Here is an 18,422-nt window from a genome sequence, read left to right as displayed (position 1 = left end):
CTGCCACCGACACAGCATTGTTTCCTCTGCACCTGGGAGCCCACAGGGACTACAGGCACTACTTGCTGGATAGCGCTGAACCCCTCAGGGTGGTGAGTCCAGCAGGAAAGAGCCCCTCAGCCAGCGGCAGTAAGGAGGGTGGGACTGTCACTGTCCTATGTCCCCTTCAGGTGGCAGACAGGGTAGGGTCAGCATGGCTTCAGAAACTGGTGTTTCTTCCCCCGAAATCCAGGCGATTGCAACTGGGTCACCTGCAGACTGTGCAGTGCCCATGGACACCCTAACGGCGGTCCTTAATTTGTTTGTTGCCAAGATGGAGGCGTGGGAAGAAAGGTGCACTAAAGCGGCCCGTCCCTCCATGTCCTTTGGGCAGAGCTCTGATGCAGATTCTGGTCCTGCTGAAGCTGGTGACCTCTGCTCTGACGCTGACCAGGACAGTGAGGATGAGGCCCGTCCGGGTCCGTGCACGACAAAGCACTTGTTGGCTCGTTTATCACAGCTGTGCGTGATACCCTGAAGATTCAGGAGCCAGCAGATCCCTCTGCTGATGTACCGGTTCCTTTTGGGTCCCGCAAGCCAGCACGTTCACCTAAGGTGTTCCTGTATCTGACTTATTTTGACCAGTTCATTTACAAGGAATGGGGTCGCCCGCAATGGACCTTTTTGGTCCCCAAATATATGGCGGTGCGTTACCGTTTTGAGGAGAGCCTTCTCAAAAAATGGTCCACTCCTCCAGTCGTGGACCCCCCAGTATCCATGTTAAATAAAGTAACCACGATCCCGGTTGAGGGGACTCCTGCATTCAAGGATCCCACGGACAGGAAGGCCGAGGCAGTGGCTCGTTCCTTGTTTACGGTGGTGGGGTCAGCCGTGCGACCAGTACTGGCATCCGCACTTGTGTCGCAGACACTAACTGAGTGGGCAAAACTCTTGCAACGTGAATTGGGAGAGCAACAGGCTTCTCCTGTCTGCATGGAACTAGCAGACCAACTAGTGCAAGGCCTTAGGTATGTCTGACGTGGCCCTGGATACTCTCCCTCTGTTATCAAGGGCTTCAGTGTCAGCTGTGGTGCTGAGGCACCTGATTTGGCTAAAATGCTGGTCTGCTGACCAGGCATCCAAAATGCTCTGACGGATCTTCCCTTCCTTGGTGACCGGCTCTTTAGAGCCTCTTTGGATGATATTATTAAAAATGCTACCAGTGGTAAGAGTACCCTACTCCCGCAGGCCAGGAAGGCTAAGGAGCCACGCCATAGGCAAGGGTCCTCTTTTTCCACTCAAAAATGGCTTTTTCGTCCTCCCGCAGCTTCAACAAAAAGTCCCCCGCCTGCGAATAAAAGTGCTAACGCATGAAGGTTTGCCCCCACCCATGTCTCGGGTTGAGGTGTTGCCTTCGGGAGTTTGCAGTCCGGTGGTCCTCTCGGTTATCCAACCAATGGGTCCATGATCTGATACAGAGTTTCTCTCTTGGCCGCCAAACAGATTCTTCCACTCCTGCATACCCATATCCCTGGCTCATCGGGAGGCCATCTTGGGGGCAGTAAGGGACCTGCTGAATCGCGGGGTGGTTATACCGGTTCCGGAATCGGAGCGTTTCCAGGAATTCTACTCAAATCTGTTTGTAGTTCGCAAGAAGGAAGGGGTACGTCCAATCTTGGACCTAAAAGCCCTCAATCACTTTGTAAAAGTGCAGATGTTCAGAATGGAATCAGTTCGCTCAGTAGTCGCTGCACTCCATCAAGGGGACTCCCTGGCATCCTTGGACATCCAGGATGCGTACCTGCACATACCCATATGCCTTCGGCATCAAAAGTTTCTGCGGTTTGCAGTCGGGGAAGCCCACTACCAGTTTGTGGCTCTTACTTTTGGTCTGGCATCTGCCCCCCCGAGTCTTTACCAAGGTATTGGCTCCAGTTTTGACGTTGCTGCGGCAACGTGGGATCGCGATCATGGGATACCTACACCATCTTCTCCAGAGGGCATCTTCCGCCTCAGAGTTAGAGGAGGATGTGGCGATCACCATGCAGACCCTGCGAGAATTTGGGTGGCTGTTGAACCTAAAGAAGTCGGTGATTGTACCGACCCAACGTCTGGAGTACCTTGGCTTACTGCTGGATTCCACGGAAGCGACAGTTTTTTTTTTTCTCCCTTCAGACAAAATGCAGGCTCTCAGATCCGCAGTAAAACTGCTTAGTGGTCATCACTCCGCTTTTGACTTACTAATCTGGTGGCTGAGGTCCCCGGTGATTCAGTCCAGAAAATCGTTCCTGCCTCTGAAGTGAACAGTGATCACAACGGACGCCAGCCTATCCGGCAGGGGTGGCGTGATGGGGGTATAGTTGGCACAGGGCCTCTGGTCGATGGAAGAATCCAAGTTGCCGATCAATCTGCTCGAGTTGAGAGCGATCAGGCTATGCCTCTCCACATGGTCAATGAGAATTCAGGGGCATCTGATCAGGATCCAGTCAGCGCCACGGCTGTGGCATACGTCAATCACCAAGGAGGAACAAGAAGCTCAGCCGCTGCACGGGAGGTCGCTCACATACCTTGGTGGGCAGAGCGACACGTACCAGCCCTGTCGGCCATTTACATCCCGGGAGTGGAGAACTGGCAGGCAGATTATCTGAGTCGCCAGATGCTGGACCCAGGAGAATGGGCGTTGCATCTGGAGATATTCAGGTTACTGTGCCTGAAGTGGGGCACACCAGACGTGGATTTTCTGGCCTCCTGTCTCAATCGGAAGGTGCCAAGATTTGTGTCCAGGACAAGAGATCCATGGGCAGACAAGTCAGATGCACTGGTGGCTCCGTGGGATCAGTACCAGCTGATCTATGCCTTTCCTCCACTGAAACTGTTGCCATGCCTGCTTCGCAGAGTGGAAGCCAAGGGGATTCCAGTAATACTGGTTGCCCCAGATTGGTCTCAGAGTCCTTGGTACACAGACCTGGTGCGTCTGATGGCAGACGCTCCCTGGCGACTGCCGTTGCGAGAGGACCTTCTGTCTTGAGGTCCGATTCTCCATCCTGCTTTAACATTGCTGGCTTTAACGGCATGGCTATTGAGAGACAGTTGTTGAGGTCAGACTCAGTGATCCCAACTATGTTAAGGGCACGAAAATCTTCTTCCTGGAAGATATACCATCGTACCTGGAAGGCCTACATCTCCATGTGAGGAGAAAGGATGACATCCACGCTCCTTTTTCTATATCCAGGATCCTGCTGTTTCTTCAGCAAGGAGTAGACCAGAAATTGGTGTTAAGCACCATTAAGGGGTAAATTTCAGCCTTGGCTGTCTTTTTTTCAGTGACCCCTGGCATCTCACTCATTAGTGAGTACCTTCGTTCAGGGGGTACGATATGTAGTCCCTCTGGTGCGTCCACCCTTACCCCCATGGGATTTGAACCTGGTGTTATCGGCGCTTAAAATAACGTTGTTTGAAAATATCAGGGAGATTCCCCTGTTGACTCTTTCCCAGAAAGTGGTCTTTCTAGTGGCTATCGCATTGGCCAGGAGGGTTTCGGAACTGGCGGCCTTGTCTTGCAAGTCACCTTATCTGGTTATCCACAAGGATAAGGTGGTATTGCGGCCGCAACTGTCTTTGCTATCGAAAGTGGTCTCGGCTTTACAAATTAATGAGGACTTTGTATTACCATCCTTCTGTCCTAAGCCGAAACGCCCTAAGGAGGTGGCCCTTCACGCTCTGGACGTGGTTCAGGCTCTGAATGTGTATTTGTCTACCACTGCTCCCTTTCGGAAGTCACTCGCTGTTTGTTTCGGTGGCTGGTCCCAAGAAAGGCATGGCGGTCTCGTCGGCCACCATTTCTAGGTGGATCAAACAGATTGTAGTACAAGTCTACACCTTGAAGGGGCAGGTGCCCCCCTTTCCGGTCACGGCCCAGTCCACAAGGGCAATCGGAACATCTTGGGCCTTTCCGACACCAAGCGTCTGTCGCTCAGTTGTGTAAAGCGGCGACCTGGTCGTCTGTCCACATGTTTACCAAGTTCTACAAGGTAGACGTCAGTGCATCGGCTGATGCCTGTTTTGGCCTCAAAGTTTTGCAGGTGGCCATATAGGTGCAATTGAATATGCAATATATTTTCTCTTTTCCTGTTTGTTCAATAAAAACGCAGTACCATTAAGTTAATGTGCTGTTGCATTACATTCCGCAGTTTTTGTTGTTGTTGTGGGTAGTCACTCCTGTTGAGGGTACCCTGGTTTTGTGGTGGATTTCTCCATGCGCTGTTGTTTTTTGTGGGTAAAGTTTCACTAGTTCCCACTTGCCATGGTGTATGAAGTTTATGCTGTTTTCCCACCCCTCGTTTGGCACTGCTTGGCGACGTCCCAATGGCTAAGAGAGGAGCTGTGTCGGTCGGTGAATATAAGAGAAAATAGGATTTTTTTGTACTTACCGTAAAATCCTTTTCTCTGTAATTCACCGACCGACACAGCACCCGCCCCTCCTTTTTATCTTTACGTTGTACTGCTTGTTGATGTACTGATGGCTGCATGGCAGGCTGGAGGGTTGTTGCCCAAGGGATCGCCCCCCTGGGTGGAACTAACAGTTCTGAGTGTTGCATTACAACTAATGCCTAGTATCTCCTAGTAATAGGGCATAACAACCCAATGGCTTAGAGAGGAGCTGTGTCGGTCAGTGAATTACAGAGAAAAGGATTTTACGGTGAGTACAAAAAATCCTATTTTTGCAGCTTACCATCCTTGGATGCTTCTTTAGGTGTGTTCTTCTTCCTCTTCCTCTTCCATTTTTATTTTCACCCGGTGATCAGCTAGTATTCGTGTCCTAGGTTGATGACGTTCACTCACTGTCCTGTATCTATGGAAGGAGCAGTGTTGTCACCCTTGGAGTGAAAATGTTTTAGGACTACAGAACACCACACCCTCGCCACTTTTCCATAACACAAGGAGAATTGTTCTGTAGTCCACAGAAGAGATGACTAGGTCCTAATGATGACGTTGATGATGAGGTTGCAGAGATCACGGCTCTCGATTTCTAGCAGGATCAACTGGTATTTTTGCACATTTATTGAACACCTATTTCAAAACATTTCTTAGGTACATTTCAGATGGAAAAGGAAGCACAAAAGAGTTCATTGGGTTTATTTATGGGTGAGGTCTTTATGGGTCAGTGTACTCGCTGCTAAACTACCTAGTTAAAGGTGAAGTTACATGTTAAAGTGTTACAAGTCTGACTAGAGCACTGTTAGCCAGCTGAAACTTGATTTGTGTTATATCCTAAATACTGGGCTGTACTCCCAGGTTATGCTAAGTCCAGGTTTACAGGGCGTTCAGTTTAAGGCTATCATTATTGGATAGTACAAAATAAAACCGGTATAAAAATGTTGCAATATGTGCCAGTGCTGACCTACTGAGAATGCTGCCTTTCATGCTAATTCATTTGCTTCAGTATTTTGAATCTCTGTGGAAGCTTAAGCATGCAAATTGTAAGTTTGCAACTGTGCTCTGTTGCATGCTTGTCCAGTATTTCTCATAGGTTACAGATGGAAGTGTTACTAGACAATTCATTTAAGCAAAAATCTTTCCTTAGTGTTACTTAACCTAAAAACATTTTTTATCTTAAAGGGGTTGTAAAGGTTTATTTATTAAAAAATAAATAAAAAAAGTCATACCTCCTCTGTGCAAGGGTTTTGCACAGAGCGGCCTAATCCTCTTCTGGGTTCCCTCGGTGGCACTCCTGGCTCCTACCTAGCTTCTCCTCCTCCTCAAGTGCCCCCACGGAGAGCACATTTCATGGGGGCACCCATATGAGCACGCTCTCAAGTTCTGCTGCTGTCCATTGACAGGCCGCCCCCGGCTCCCATGTCAATGGTTTTGATTGACAACAGCGAGAGCCAATGGCTTTCAATCTATCCAATGAGGACCCGAGACAGCGGTTGTGCTGGAACGATCGCGTACAAGTAAGTAAAAGGGGGTCTTTGGGGAGATGCTGCACTATAGAAGTTTTTTCACCTAATGCATTTAGGTGAAAAACCTTGAGGGTTTACAACCCCTTTTAATGCATTGTTTGCATTAGGATAAAACAAGTTTTCACTTTCTCTGTGCCCCCCCCCCCCCCCCTCCCCCTGTGTGAAGGGGATGAGAGAGGAGAAATCAGTGCTGTGCAGGACTGCATCTTTTCTCCCCTTCCTCTTTACACTGCATTGGAGAACCAGCAGGGGCCATTGGCTCTTGCTGCTGTCAATCAGAGGAAGTGGGGGCAGGTGAGCATTAGCTGTGTAAGTATATGGAGCACATCTCGGAAGATGAGGGGGTCTGCCTCTCGCGGCTGGCTATGGTAGTCCCGCAGAAGAGGAGGAGTGGTGATCTCCGCTGGGGACCACAGAAGAGGAGGATCGGAGCTGCTATGAGCAATACCACTGCACAGATGCAGATAACATGTTTGTTATTTTAATAAAAAAATATTTGACTTTAGTAACACTTTAAGACTGTATTTCACGTAAAAGCCTCTCTCCTGTAGACACCCAAGAGACTGCTGCTGGGTGGTACATCCTGGATGTGATGTCAGCAGACTGAGCCCTCACTCAAGTGAAACTGTATACCATTCCCCTTCATTCTTCTCCTGGTAGTTAGATAAAATGTTATGTGGAGGAGCTGGGCCAGCACAGCCAGTAATTAGACACTCCCAGAAGAGGGGTGGGCTATGGAGGAAGGCACAGGGACTATGTAGGGTACTTGACTCTTTATGGAGTAAGAGGGGGTATTAACCCTTCCCTAGTCTTTCCAAAAACCAAAAAAGGTTTGACTATCCGTACGCTTTAACTGCTGGATCGGGCTGTGTGAGTGTGTGGTTATCTGGAATATAGAAGCACTGAGAACACAATGGAAAGGCTTTTCGTTTTTGTAACATAATGTGATTATATTGTGTGGGTGTTTTAGACACATAATGCTTACTAGAATTCTCAGAGTTCTCTTAAATGGAAAAATAATGGATGTGAAAATTGCTGGAAGGGCCTATCTAATATAGTTCTTACATGATCAGCTATGTTTATTTCAAATTACACTGCACTGCCTATGATTACTCTGCATGCCAAAGTAGCACAGCTGTTTTCCCTGTTTTGACCCCATTTAGTCAAGGAGAATAAGTGCCCGGAGTGACATGCAGCATAGCCAAGTGAACAGTTGAAGGACAGAAAAAGCTGCATGGGTAATAGTCCCCCCAGAACAATGTCTGCTGACATACACTAGCCAGTCTGTACTGAACACAATGCCAGAGGGGCCAGTGACAGCATTGGACGGCTCCTGTGAGGATGGCAGAAATTACAGAACAGCTTTAGCTCAGATAAAATAATGAACCGCTTACATTGCTTGTTTGCTTAGATATACCAGTAGAGCTCACTGAATTGAATGCATTTATATCATTTATATCCTGTAATAAATAAAATACCCTTTTTGTTAGCTCGGCTGTACCCAAACACCTGCAATAGTCTTATCTGGGGAGGTTATAGGGCAGTGATGGCGAACCTTGGCACCCCAGATGTTTTGGAACTACATTTCCCATGATGCTCAACTACACTGCAGAGTGCAAGAGCATCATGGGAAACGTAGTTCCAGAACATCTGGGGTGCCAAGGTTCGCCATCACTGTTATAGGGCATCGCACATGCTCTTATCAGAACGCTGGCAACAGCCTTAGGCCAGGTTCATATACAGTGCAATGTGTTTTCGGGTGCAGGAAATCTCATGGTGCAAAAGCAACATTCCATTTTCTCTGTGGCTGTGATTTTGAAAATGTGCAAGGACCTTCTTCCTGTGTTTTCTCGCAGGTACGGCAGCCCATTCAAATGAACAGGCCATTGTCCCTGTGCAAATGCAGCACGTGGAACCCACACTTAGGCCCCATGCACACAAGACGCCGGTGCAAACTCTGCTGGACACATGTTTTTAAAAGCTGAAACCGGCATTTAGAAACGCACGTTTTGCCCTGATTTTTACCGCGATTTAGCGGCAGTTTACTGTGTTTGCATTTAGAAGTGTTTAGTTACGCTAACATCATAGACCCTCCCCAAGCTCAAAAAACAGTATTAACTATTTCAGCCATTTTGTGAGACCAGAGTGAGTAGCAGCAGCTGTGAGAGCAGCAGTGTACTTGTATTTAGGGTGTCACTTGCCACGTCACCTGCCACAAGTTGTGGATTGTCCACTTGACACGTCACCTACCACATCACTTGCCACATCACCTGCCAGAAGTTGTGGATTGTCCACTTGCCACGTCACTTGCCAGAAGTTGTGGATTGTCCATTTGCCATGTCACTTGCCACAAGTTGTGGATTGTCCACTTGCCACGTCACCTGCCACAAGTTGTGGATTGTCCACTTGCCACGTCACCTGCCACAAGTTGTGGATTGTCCACTTGCCACGTCACCTGCCACAAGTTGTGGATTGTCCACTTGCCACGTCACCTGCCACCTGCCATGCCACAAGTTGTGGATTGTCCACTTGCAATTGTTTAAAATATATTTTTTTAATGGTTTTTCATCATTTGCCATCATTTTTGAGATTTTTAATGTAAAAAAAAAAGTTACCTTTAAAAACACTTATAAACGAAAGCCGGTACCGCGTTTTGCCATGTTTGGTGTCTGAAACGTGGAAAACTTTTGCGTCTGAACCCATTTTTTTTGCTTCTGGAAAAACTAGGTTAAACACAACTGCATAAAAACGGCAAAAAACGAGACCGTACATGAACACATAGGATAACATTGAATGAGTTCAGGGGCAGTTGAAAAAAGTGTCCAACTGCCTCTGAGCACACGTTTAACAGCGTCTCGTGTGCATGGGGCCTTATGTGCACCTATTCTTACACAAGGCTCAATAAGCTTAAAGTGGTTGTAAACCCTCCCCCACAACTTTGTCCCATGTAAATCAGCATAAAAAACCCTAATGAATACTGCTTGTAGATATCTCCTTACTTGCTTAGTATTGGTGTAATCCTTGTTGTTCTGTAGAATGAAGTCACTGAGTATGCCCAGATCTCCCCTGATTTAAAGCACACTCTCTCTTATCTATCTGTTATCAGGACTTCCTACAACACAACACTGAACTCTGCTAATCACTCAGAGCTTCCTCCTACACACCATATGATCATGTGACCTCACATACAGTCTAAACGTGGCCACTACTGCAGTCTTATCAGCTGAAGCTGATAAGTCAGACAAAGGGAAACCTTAGACATCGGCACAAGTAAATACTATGAAATAGACAAGCTATGAACAGGGAAGCAGGGTTGCCATAGAAACATTGGATTGAGAAGGTTTGGTTAACAGTACAGGAAGTGCTCAATGTAAGGGCGGAAATTCACCCCACTGTGGACTCAGAAAACAATACTTAAGATGGCGCTGCCTAACCCCTGGAAACAAGTTTTTTAAAGTTTCTTTAAACATTAAGTAATATGCGATTTGGGCTGGATTACAGTGGCTATAGTCTGATAATTACTTATTATAATGGACTAAATGAAAAGAAGCATCAGAGTTGGGAGAGTTTACTTCCTCTTTTTAAAAGGATTGTATTTTTTTTTTGTTTTTTTAACAAACCTGTCATACTTGCCATCTCTGTGCAAGGGTTTTGCACAGAGGCCCTGATCCTTCTCTTCTAGGGTCCCCCAGCAGCGCTCCTGGCTCCTCCTCTTTTCAAGTGCTCCCACTGAGTCCCCGCATTTCCTGGGGGCACTCGTGCAGGCGCGCTCCCGAGTCCTGCTGCTGTGTCCATCGACACAGACAGCAGGACTCTGCCCCGGTTCACTGGCTTTGATTGACAGCAGTGGGAGCTAATACTCCTGCTGCTATCAATCCAGCTAATGAGGACCTGAGACAGAGGCTGAAGCTGTTCTGCTCATCCCTGTCACTGGAACAATCGGGTTCAGGTAAGTAAAAGGGGGGCTCTGGGGGGCTGCTGCACTACAAAAGGTTTTTTCACCTTGATGCATAGAATGCGAAAAACCTTGAGGGTTTACAACACCTTTCATTTACAAATCTTTAAGCCGAAAGGCTGAACTCCTAGTTAAACAATCTAAAATCCCAAAAATAAAAATGTTATGTTGCTGCTCATTTGTTTGTTTTCTAAATGTTGTGACTGCATTCGTTTTCTTTTCAGGCTAATACAGAAAACACATATTGATCTTACCAGAAATGCAGTGTCCTTACCACTATCAGTGACAGCTTTTCTCAACCAGTTCCTCCAGTGGTGCCTTGACCAGAGGCCTAAAAAATTGCCTAAAAATTGTATACAAGCCATTGAATGAATCAAGCCTACCCATTAGTTACACAAAGGCACAAGTTTTCTTTGTGCGCCAATACAACCTTCCAACTGCAAGAGTCCTAGCAACCAGTGTTGTTATCAGTTGATCAGATGCCTGCACAGCATCCCTTTTTTGCCCTTCTGCATCATTGCTGAAGGAAAAGAGGAACCTTACATTACTAGCCAGTAGCAGTGTGCAAAGGTGTATTTACAAATCACCTCTAATGTTGGGTGTCCTACTGATAGATGTTGCTGTGTCATGTAAAACTAGTTTTTATATTTTAGAACGGAATGTCTCAGGAATCGGATTGTGCAGATTTTTAAAGGGTGTGTTGACTAAAAAAGGGTTGAGAAATGCTGATCTGTGAGCTGAACTGAAAGCACATGCTCCCTTCGTTCAGTAAACTACAAATCCCATCAGCCCCCATATAATAGAGATGAAAATCGGTGGACGTGTTCAGTCTGGCTCCTCCTAATGAATAATGTGGGTGAGAACTATAGTACCTGAATTGCTTATCACTTTTCTAAAGAGGTTGTAGTTTTTTGTAATTACAAGCAAACAGATCACAGGTGAGGATGGTTACCTTTTAATAGCCATTCCAACCCCCTTTTTGTCAACTTGTGTGCACGTTATCAGGCCAAAATCATCAGGGTAATTTAGGTAGTTTCTGCTGTGATTATGATTTAACCACTTCCGGACCGCCACACGCCAGTATACGTCCTCATTTTGAAGAGGAATATCGGTGTTATGGCAATAGCTAGCTGCCATAACCCCGGTATCCTCTTTTTCGGCCAGCAGTCCGGTTAATAGTGGTCTCTGCGGCGGCTTCGCCGCAAGATCACTTTTATTTGCGCCTGGAGAGGGCCCCCCTCCTGGAGCTGTCGGTAGCGGCAGAGGCGATCGGATCCTCTTATGTCAGTGGCAAGTGAGGGGAAGATGGCCCGTCTCCATACCATTGCAGGGCGGAAGAGACGTTAAAACGTCCCTTCCGCCCATAGCTCTTAAAGGGCCTTTTTTTAATGACAAATTTTTATTTATTTTTATTATTGCATTTTCGTGTAAATATGAGATCTGGGGTCTTTTTGACCCCAGATCTCATATTTAAGAGGTCCCGTCATGCTTTTTTCTATTACAAGAGATGTTTACATTCCTTGTAATAGGAATAAAAGTGACACAATATAATTTTTTTTTTTTTAAAGAACAGTGTAAAAATAAAAGGTAAAATTTGAAAAAAAAACAAATTTATTTTTAAACACGTGCGGAAGCAAACTCATATGTGAGTAGCGCCCACATATGAAAATGGTGTTCAAACCACACTTGTGAGGTATCGCCGCGATCGGTAGAGCGAGAGCAATAATTATAGCCCTATAGACCCCCTCTCTAACTCAAAATGTGCAACCTGTAGAACTTTTTAAACATCACCTATGGAGATTTTTAAGGGTAAAAGTTTGTCGCCATTCCACGAGCGGGCGCAATTTTCAAGCGTGAAATGTTGTTGGGTATCAATTTACTCAGCTTAACATCATCTTTCACAATATAAAAAAAAAATTGGGCTAACTTTACTGTTATTTTTTAATTCAAAAAAGTGTATTTTTTCCAAAAAAAAGTGTTCTTGTAAGACCGCTGCGCAAATCCGGTGTGACAAAGTATTGCAACAACCGCCATTTTATTCTCTAGGGTGTTAGAAAAAAAAAAGTATGTTTGGGGGTTCAAAGTAATTTTCTAGCAAAAAAACCTGTTAACTTGTAAACAACAAATCTCAAAAAGAGGCTTGGTCCTTAAGTGGTTAAAAAAAGTAAACACAGTTGATTGATAATAAATGGCTTGAGCCAAACACTAAAGCTGGCCATACACCTATAGATTATCTGCATATTTTCTATGGTTAGATGGAAAAAGGTGCAACAGATTTCTCATTGTTTGCTAAACTGTGTGGATGGAGGAATCTCCCACCTTTTCCATCTAACCATAGAAAATCTGTAGATAATCTATAGGTGTATGGCCAGCTTAACCATGAGTGAAAAAAATGTTTTTGTGTTATATTCATATTCTCTGAAAAATGGCCAAGAAATTATAAATTCTGCCAGAGTATGTGTAGATTTTAGGCTGTGTCTTACAGTTAACACCAAGTATGCAAAATATACCCCTGCAAGGGCTTGCTAGCTATGTAACGTTATGTTGTTATGCCTATGGAGAACATTGTGCTTGTTATGTATATAACCCTCTTTTCTATTATCAATACATCTTTGTTTGGTACCAGAAAACTATGCAACAAATATATTCTGAGAGCAGCATTTGACTGCATGTGGTGGTGTGTAAAATTGCCATTTACACAGTAAGCAATGATTGCAGGCAAGAAAGTGCAGATATCGAGTTTATTCCTTTTTATACAGTTGTATGTATACAAGTAGTCATGTTTATTGCTTAGAGCAGGCATTAAATCGTCTCTGAATATGTCATGTGCTTATCATTGGTATGGATAGCTTTTCACGTTCTTCCAAAAACCTTTTTTTGCGCTTTTGCAATTGACACAATTTTTAGATTTGTGGATTTCACTCAGTTCAGGAATTGATGTAGCTAAACCTAAAATGTGTAAATCGGCAATTTTGTGAAGGATTCGCTTTATTCAGTAAATAAAGTAATGTTGTTGCTTCTCTTTCTCAGGCCTATGAGCGTCGTTTCCCCACATGTCATCTCATCCCCATGTTTGTGGGTAGCGATATCATGAATGAGTTCCTCAGCGAGGATGGAGCTGTGCATACAGTGGAGAGACGGTGCAAACTGGATGTAGATGCTCCCCGGCTGCTTAAAAAGGTGAGGTTTCCCTTCTAAAATCATGAATGTTTGCTGTAGTAAACCTGATTCGATTAGATTTTAAACTTAAGGCTGGTACACACAGGCCGAAAATCTGCTGGTATCGGCACAGTTTAACCAAAAAAAGCTGACATTTGGCTAAGTGTGTACAGCAGCCTGTCTTCTGTATGGCTTGTCAAACAGGCATGCTGGAAAACCAATGGCTGCGAGCGATGACTGACTGGTGCGTGGATGGGGGGGGGGGGGGGGGGGCAGGGAAATCGCTGTACTAAGATTGCTTAGTTAGTACAGCTAGCTCCTCAGAGCAAAGCATATTTAATTATATAACACAGACACGGGAACTTATTGTTGCAATACAGAGGGGGTGGGAGCATTTTAATTTTAATATGAGAGCAGCACGAGCGGAGGGGGCGGGTGCGCTGACAAGAGCAAAGGGGCAGGAAGGGGTAAGAGGATACAGGAGACAGAGAGCAGGGCTGTGGATGATGGAGGCATGTAATCTGACCACGGGTTCAGGGCTCAGCAGCCATGGTACACTGTGGTCAGTTTACAGAGGGGAGGGTATAGCCAGACAGGATCAGCCAGGTTTTTTAGGTGTTATATAGGTTCAGATAACACAGCACATGCACTATGCGGTATAAAATGCTTTAAAGGAACTTTATCTGTTTTTTTTTTTTTTTTTTTTTTTTGGGGGGGGGGGGGGTTAACAAATAGCTGATGTAAGGACAAACCCTGAGGCTTTAAATACTTTATTCTGCTACAGATAGCCTCTGTAGTTTGATCCCATTCTATTCAGTCCTATTTAAAATGCATAAATATGGGTTTCTAGTTAGAGCTGTCAACAAGCAAGCAAGTATTTCTGGACCTTATTATTAGGGAGCACCCATTACATTTTTAAATAAAGTAATAAAAACATGGTATAAATTATCACTTTATAAACAATACAAAATGGAAACCATTTTTTACCAAAAGCTTTTCTAATTTCACTGAATAGAAATCTTTGAAATGCCAAGTAGGAAGAGACCATTCATAAGAACAAACTTGTCTACTTCCTCCATCTGCTTTTCCTTGGAAGTTAAGGAAATGCATCTTGCCTTTCTTATATGCCACATGTTTTTTAGAGTTTTTGCACAGCGGGATTGCAGAATGTGTATTTGCTGTTTTGTAGATAAGGTTTGTCTATACCTACATTCCTGGGGAAAAGTTTTACCCCCCCAGGTTTTATATTGATTTCTGCACAAATGGGCAGTAAAATATGGCCTGATCTTTGTGGGTTATAAGAAAAAAACAAATGAATTAAACAATTATACACCATTTTTTATAATATCTTTCTTGATTGAGTGATTGATGCGACCAGTCAAATTCATTGATGGGAATAGTATGTGACCATATTTAAAAGGTATTGAAGCTGCCTCTGGTGGCAGGTATTTCAATTAAATACTTTTAGTAGCTTGAGGTTAACATGTGCAGTGATTTGGTATTAAATCCAATTCCTCGCCATAAAGACAGGACTCCTAATTGCCCATTGTGGAGATTTTCATTTATTTTTTATTTTTTTATTTATTTTTAAACACAATAAGGGCCGGTTCACACTGCAGGCGAGGCGACTCCGGCTTGCCTTGCCGCGACCTCAGCGGCAACTTGCAGATGACTTCTGTATAGAAGTCAATGCAAGTCGCCCCGAGGTCGCCCAAAAGTAGTACAGGAACCTTTTTTCTGAGTCGGAGCGACTCGAGCCGCTCCTTTCAGAACGGTTCCATTGTACAGAACGGGGGTGACTTGCGAGAGCGAGGCGAGGCGAGTCGTGTCGCCTCGCATCGCCCGCTGTGTGAACCGGCTCTAACAAATGTGGTTACTACACTGCAGAATGAAAGCACCCTATCTTCAGATATAAAAATCACAGAGCAGCCAGCTGAGGTTTTTCCTCCTGATTCATCCAAAGTAAAGAATATGTAATCTATCTACAACACTATAAATGTGCAAAACGCACTTTTGTTTTTTAGCTATTCTGTTGGTCGCCTTCTTTCCTTTTGACAGTTGTCCTGGTGCATAAACAACTTCATCTCAGTGTTCGATCATCAACCCTGGCATTTTGCTAAAGGACCTTATAATACAACGTAACATGATTGCTGCCTCTAAGACTGGGGTCTTTTTGAACAAAGGGCCAGTTTATTCTCCTTCAAACTTTAGGAGTGCCGGACTGTAGCTAGCGGGAGTAGAACATATCTTGGTGTCAGTGGGAGTAGTGTCCCCCTTTTTTGATACTGGAATAGGAATAGTGCCCCACCATTTGGTGTCAGTGGGAGGTATAGTATCCCATCACTGGTGTCGGTGGGGGGGGAGTGCTCTATCTTTGGTGTCAGTGCAAGGAATAGTTCCCCACCATTTGTGTCAGAGGGAGGAATAGTGCCCCATGGTTGGTATCAGTGGAATAGTCCCCCTTTATTGGTGTCAGCGGGAGGAATAGTGCCCAGTTGTCAGTGTCAGGAATTATGCCCCACTGTTGCTGACAGTGGGGGAGAATAATGGCCCAAGGGCCAGATAAAAGCAAGCAAAGGGTCTCATCCGGCCCCTGGGGCCGCAGTTTGGAGACCCCTACAAATTTACATCAGCTACTTGTAAAACCGGTAATGGGTGAAATAATTGGGATGTTTTTCTTGTGCTGTGTGTGTGTGTGTGTGTGTATTTTTTTTCTTTCTCCGGGTTTCTCAGTATCTCAGCAGAGAAATGCTGGTTGTAAGTTCCTTTCCCAGAAAATGTAGAATTCTATATGGTGCATCTGTATATGATGGCATCTGTATTTTTTTTCTGTTTCTCTAGATCGCAGGAGTAGACTATGTCTACTTCATCCAGAAAAATTCCTTGAACAGGCGAGAACGGACTCTGCAAATAGAAGCTCATAATGAAACTTTTGCCAGTCGTATTGTGGTCCATGAGTATTGCTGTTACACTGTAAGTTTTTAGTTTTCATCGTATTCAGTTGATTAGTTCGTATGCACCAAAGCGGAGTTTGGATATAAATCTGTTTAACCCTTTCATGACTAAGCCTATTTTTGGAATTTGGTGTTTACAAGTTAAAATCCATATTTTTTGCTAGAAAATTACTTGGAACCCCCAAACATTATATATATATTTTTTAGCAGAGACTCTAGAGAATAAAACGGCGATTGTTGCAATATTTTATGTCACACGGTATTTGCGCAGTGGTGTTTTAAACGCAACTTTTTGGGAAAAGGGACACTTCCATGAATAAAAAAAGAAAAACAGTAAAATTAGCCCAATTTTTTTGCGTAATGTGAAAGATAATGTTACGCCGAGTAAATAGATACCAAACATGTCACACTTTATAATTGCGTGCACTTGTAGATTGACGACAAAGTACGGTACCTAAAAATCTCAATAGGCGACGCTTTAAACAATTTTTACGGTTACCAGGTTAGCATTACAGAGGTCTAGTGCTAGAATTATTGCTCTCGCTCTGACGATCGCGGCGATACCTCACATGTGTGATTTGAACACCGTTTACATACGCGGGCGCGACTTCCGGATGCGTTTTCTTTGCTTCGCGAGCTCGCGGGGACGGCGGGCGCTTTAAAAAATTTTTTTTTATTTATTTTAAAATGACGAAATAGTTTTTAAAAAAAAATAAAAAAATTGATCACTTTTATTGCTGTCACAAGGAATGTAAACATCCCTTGTGACAGTAATATGTGGTGACAGGTCCTCTTTATGGAGGGATCGGGGGTCTAAAAGACCCCCCACCCCTCCTTTATACTTAAATGTATCCAGATCGCCGAAAACAGCGATTCTGAATACCGGATATTTTTTTAAAACCGGCGCCATTGGCAGCCGAGTAAACGGGAAGTGACGTCCCCTCCCGCTCCTCCGGCATAACAGCCGAGCGGCTTTTAGCCGCATCGGTTGTTATGCCTGGATAGCCAATCGCCCGCTGCAAAAAACGGTACCGGGATGATGCCTGCAGGTGCGGGCATCATCCCGGTATAACCCCCGGAAGCCGAGTACGCATATCTGCGTACGCTCAGCGGGAAAGGGTTAAGAGTGATATCATTGCAGTTTAGTTTTGCTATGTCCTTTCTGACTGATAGGAGGATATATTACTCATAACAGCAGAATTTTTTTTCAGGTGCAGTTTTGAAAAATGTGATGTAAATTCTTTTTGATTGCTGTGAGCAATGCAGCCACTTTGAGGCCATAAAGTTTTGGATTTGGCTTGGTTTCAGCATAGATGCCAGGAGTAAAACGCTGTGCCGAAGACTTTCACACTTAAGCCACGTAGACACGATCGGATTTTCAGATGGGAAATGTGTGATGACAGGCTGCTGGCAGAAAATCCGACCATTTTGTATGTTCCATCCGACAACTGTCGGATTTTCCGTGGACAAATGTTGGATGGCAGGCTTTAAAATTTTCCCAGCGTGGGTACACAAGTCTGTCGGACAAAAGTCCAAAGTACAAACACGCATGCTCGGAAGCCAGGATGAGCTGGAAGCAGTCGGTCTTGTAAACTAGCCTTCGTAATGGAGCATTAACATTCGTGATGCGCCAAGTTATGATATCTCAAAATGCAGTGCACATTCTCTTTAATAGGATAATAATGAAGCTGCTTTGCTGGTAATAAGGATGGAGTTATGGCAAACAAATTTTCAAAGTCTTGTTTGTTTTTTGTTTTAGTTTTTTGGGTGCAAGTTACCAAAACACCATTATCTCATAGTTTTTAAGATCAAAGATACAACTATGTTGGTGTCCCTTGTTAATTTTACATTGTATTTTTTTTAAATGTAACTGCCTACTCCCAAATTGTCATTTCAAGTAAAACACATAGCCAAGTATTCTTCTCCACATTTTTTTTTTTCATTCTGCAAAAAAAAAAGTTAGATATGCTATCTGCCAATAGCAAAAAGTGCATTCTATGCATCCAAAAATCTAGAAAATATACCAAATCAAATCATTATTCAACCATAAAATAAAAGCCTCATGCATGTGTCCTGCTTATAGGGGGTCAACAATGCCAAGAGTTGGTGAAACCAGGGGTCCGTCATCCGGAGACTATTCTGAAAATCATCTGGATTATTCTCCTAGAGCTCCTGTAGCAAAAGCATATGACATAATTGGTCATGATTAATAAAGCAACCAATTTTTGGTCCAAGAAATCCTCCTCCTCCTCCTCCAATTCCTGGACTGGACTTGGGTCAAAGGAATAACTCCAAGGCCAATAATAAATAACACATTATCTCCTCCGATTCTGCAACATGGCTAGTTGACGAACTGCCATTCAGAAACTAACTGAAAAGTGCGAAATGAGAAGCGTGAATCAACACTCACCA

General features: G+C 44.4%; 1 protein-coding gene across 2 annotated transcripts in view; it reads left to right on the top strand.

Annotated features, from left to right (window-relative positions):
* SEC14L1 (SEC14 like lipid binding 1) overlaps positions 1-18,422 on the top strand; it is a 97,293-nt gene that overhangs the window by 42,835 nt on the left and 36,036 nt on the right. For both annotated transcript variants that reach the window (XM_077459272.1, XM_077459273.1), the window contains exons 4-5: positions 12,928-13,077; positions 15,898-16,029. In XM_077459272.1, the coding sequence (XP_077315398.1) occupies positions 12,928-13,077; positions 15,898-16,029 (282 nt within the window). The remainder of the gene's footprint in view (positions 1-12,927; positions 13,078-15,897; positions 16,030-18,422) is intronic.

This window comes from Lithobates pipiens, unplaced genomic scaffold (assembly GCF_037356315.1).
Source record: "Lithobates pipiens isolate NorthernLeopardFrog02 unplaced genomic scaffold, aLitPip1_a1.2 Scaffold_28, whole genome shotgun sequence".
In the NCBI taxonomy this organism is placed as follows: domain Eukaryota; kingdom Metazoa; phylum Chordata; class Amphibia; order Anura; family Ranidae; genus Lithobates; species Lithobates pipiens.
Note: the sequence above shows the minus strand (reverse complement) of the source record. Positions and strands in the feature narration are given on the sequence as shown.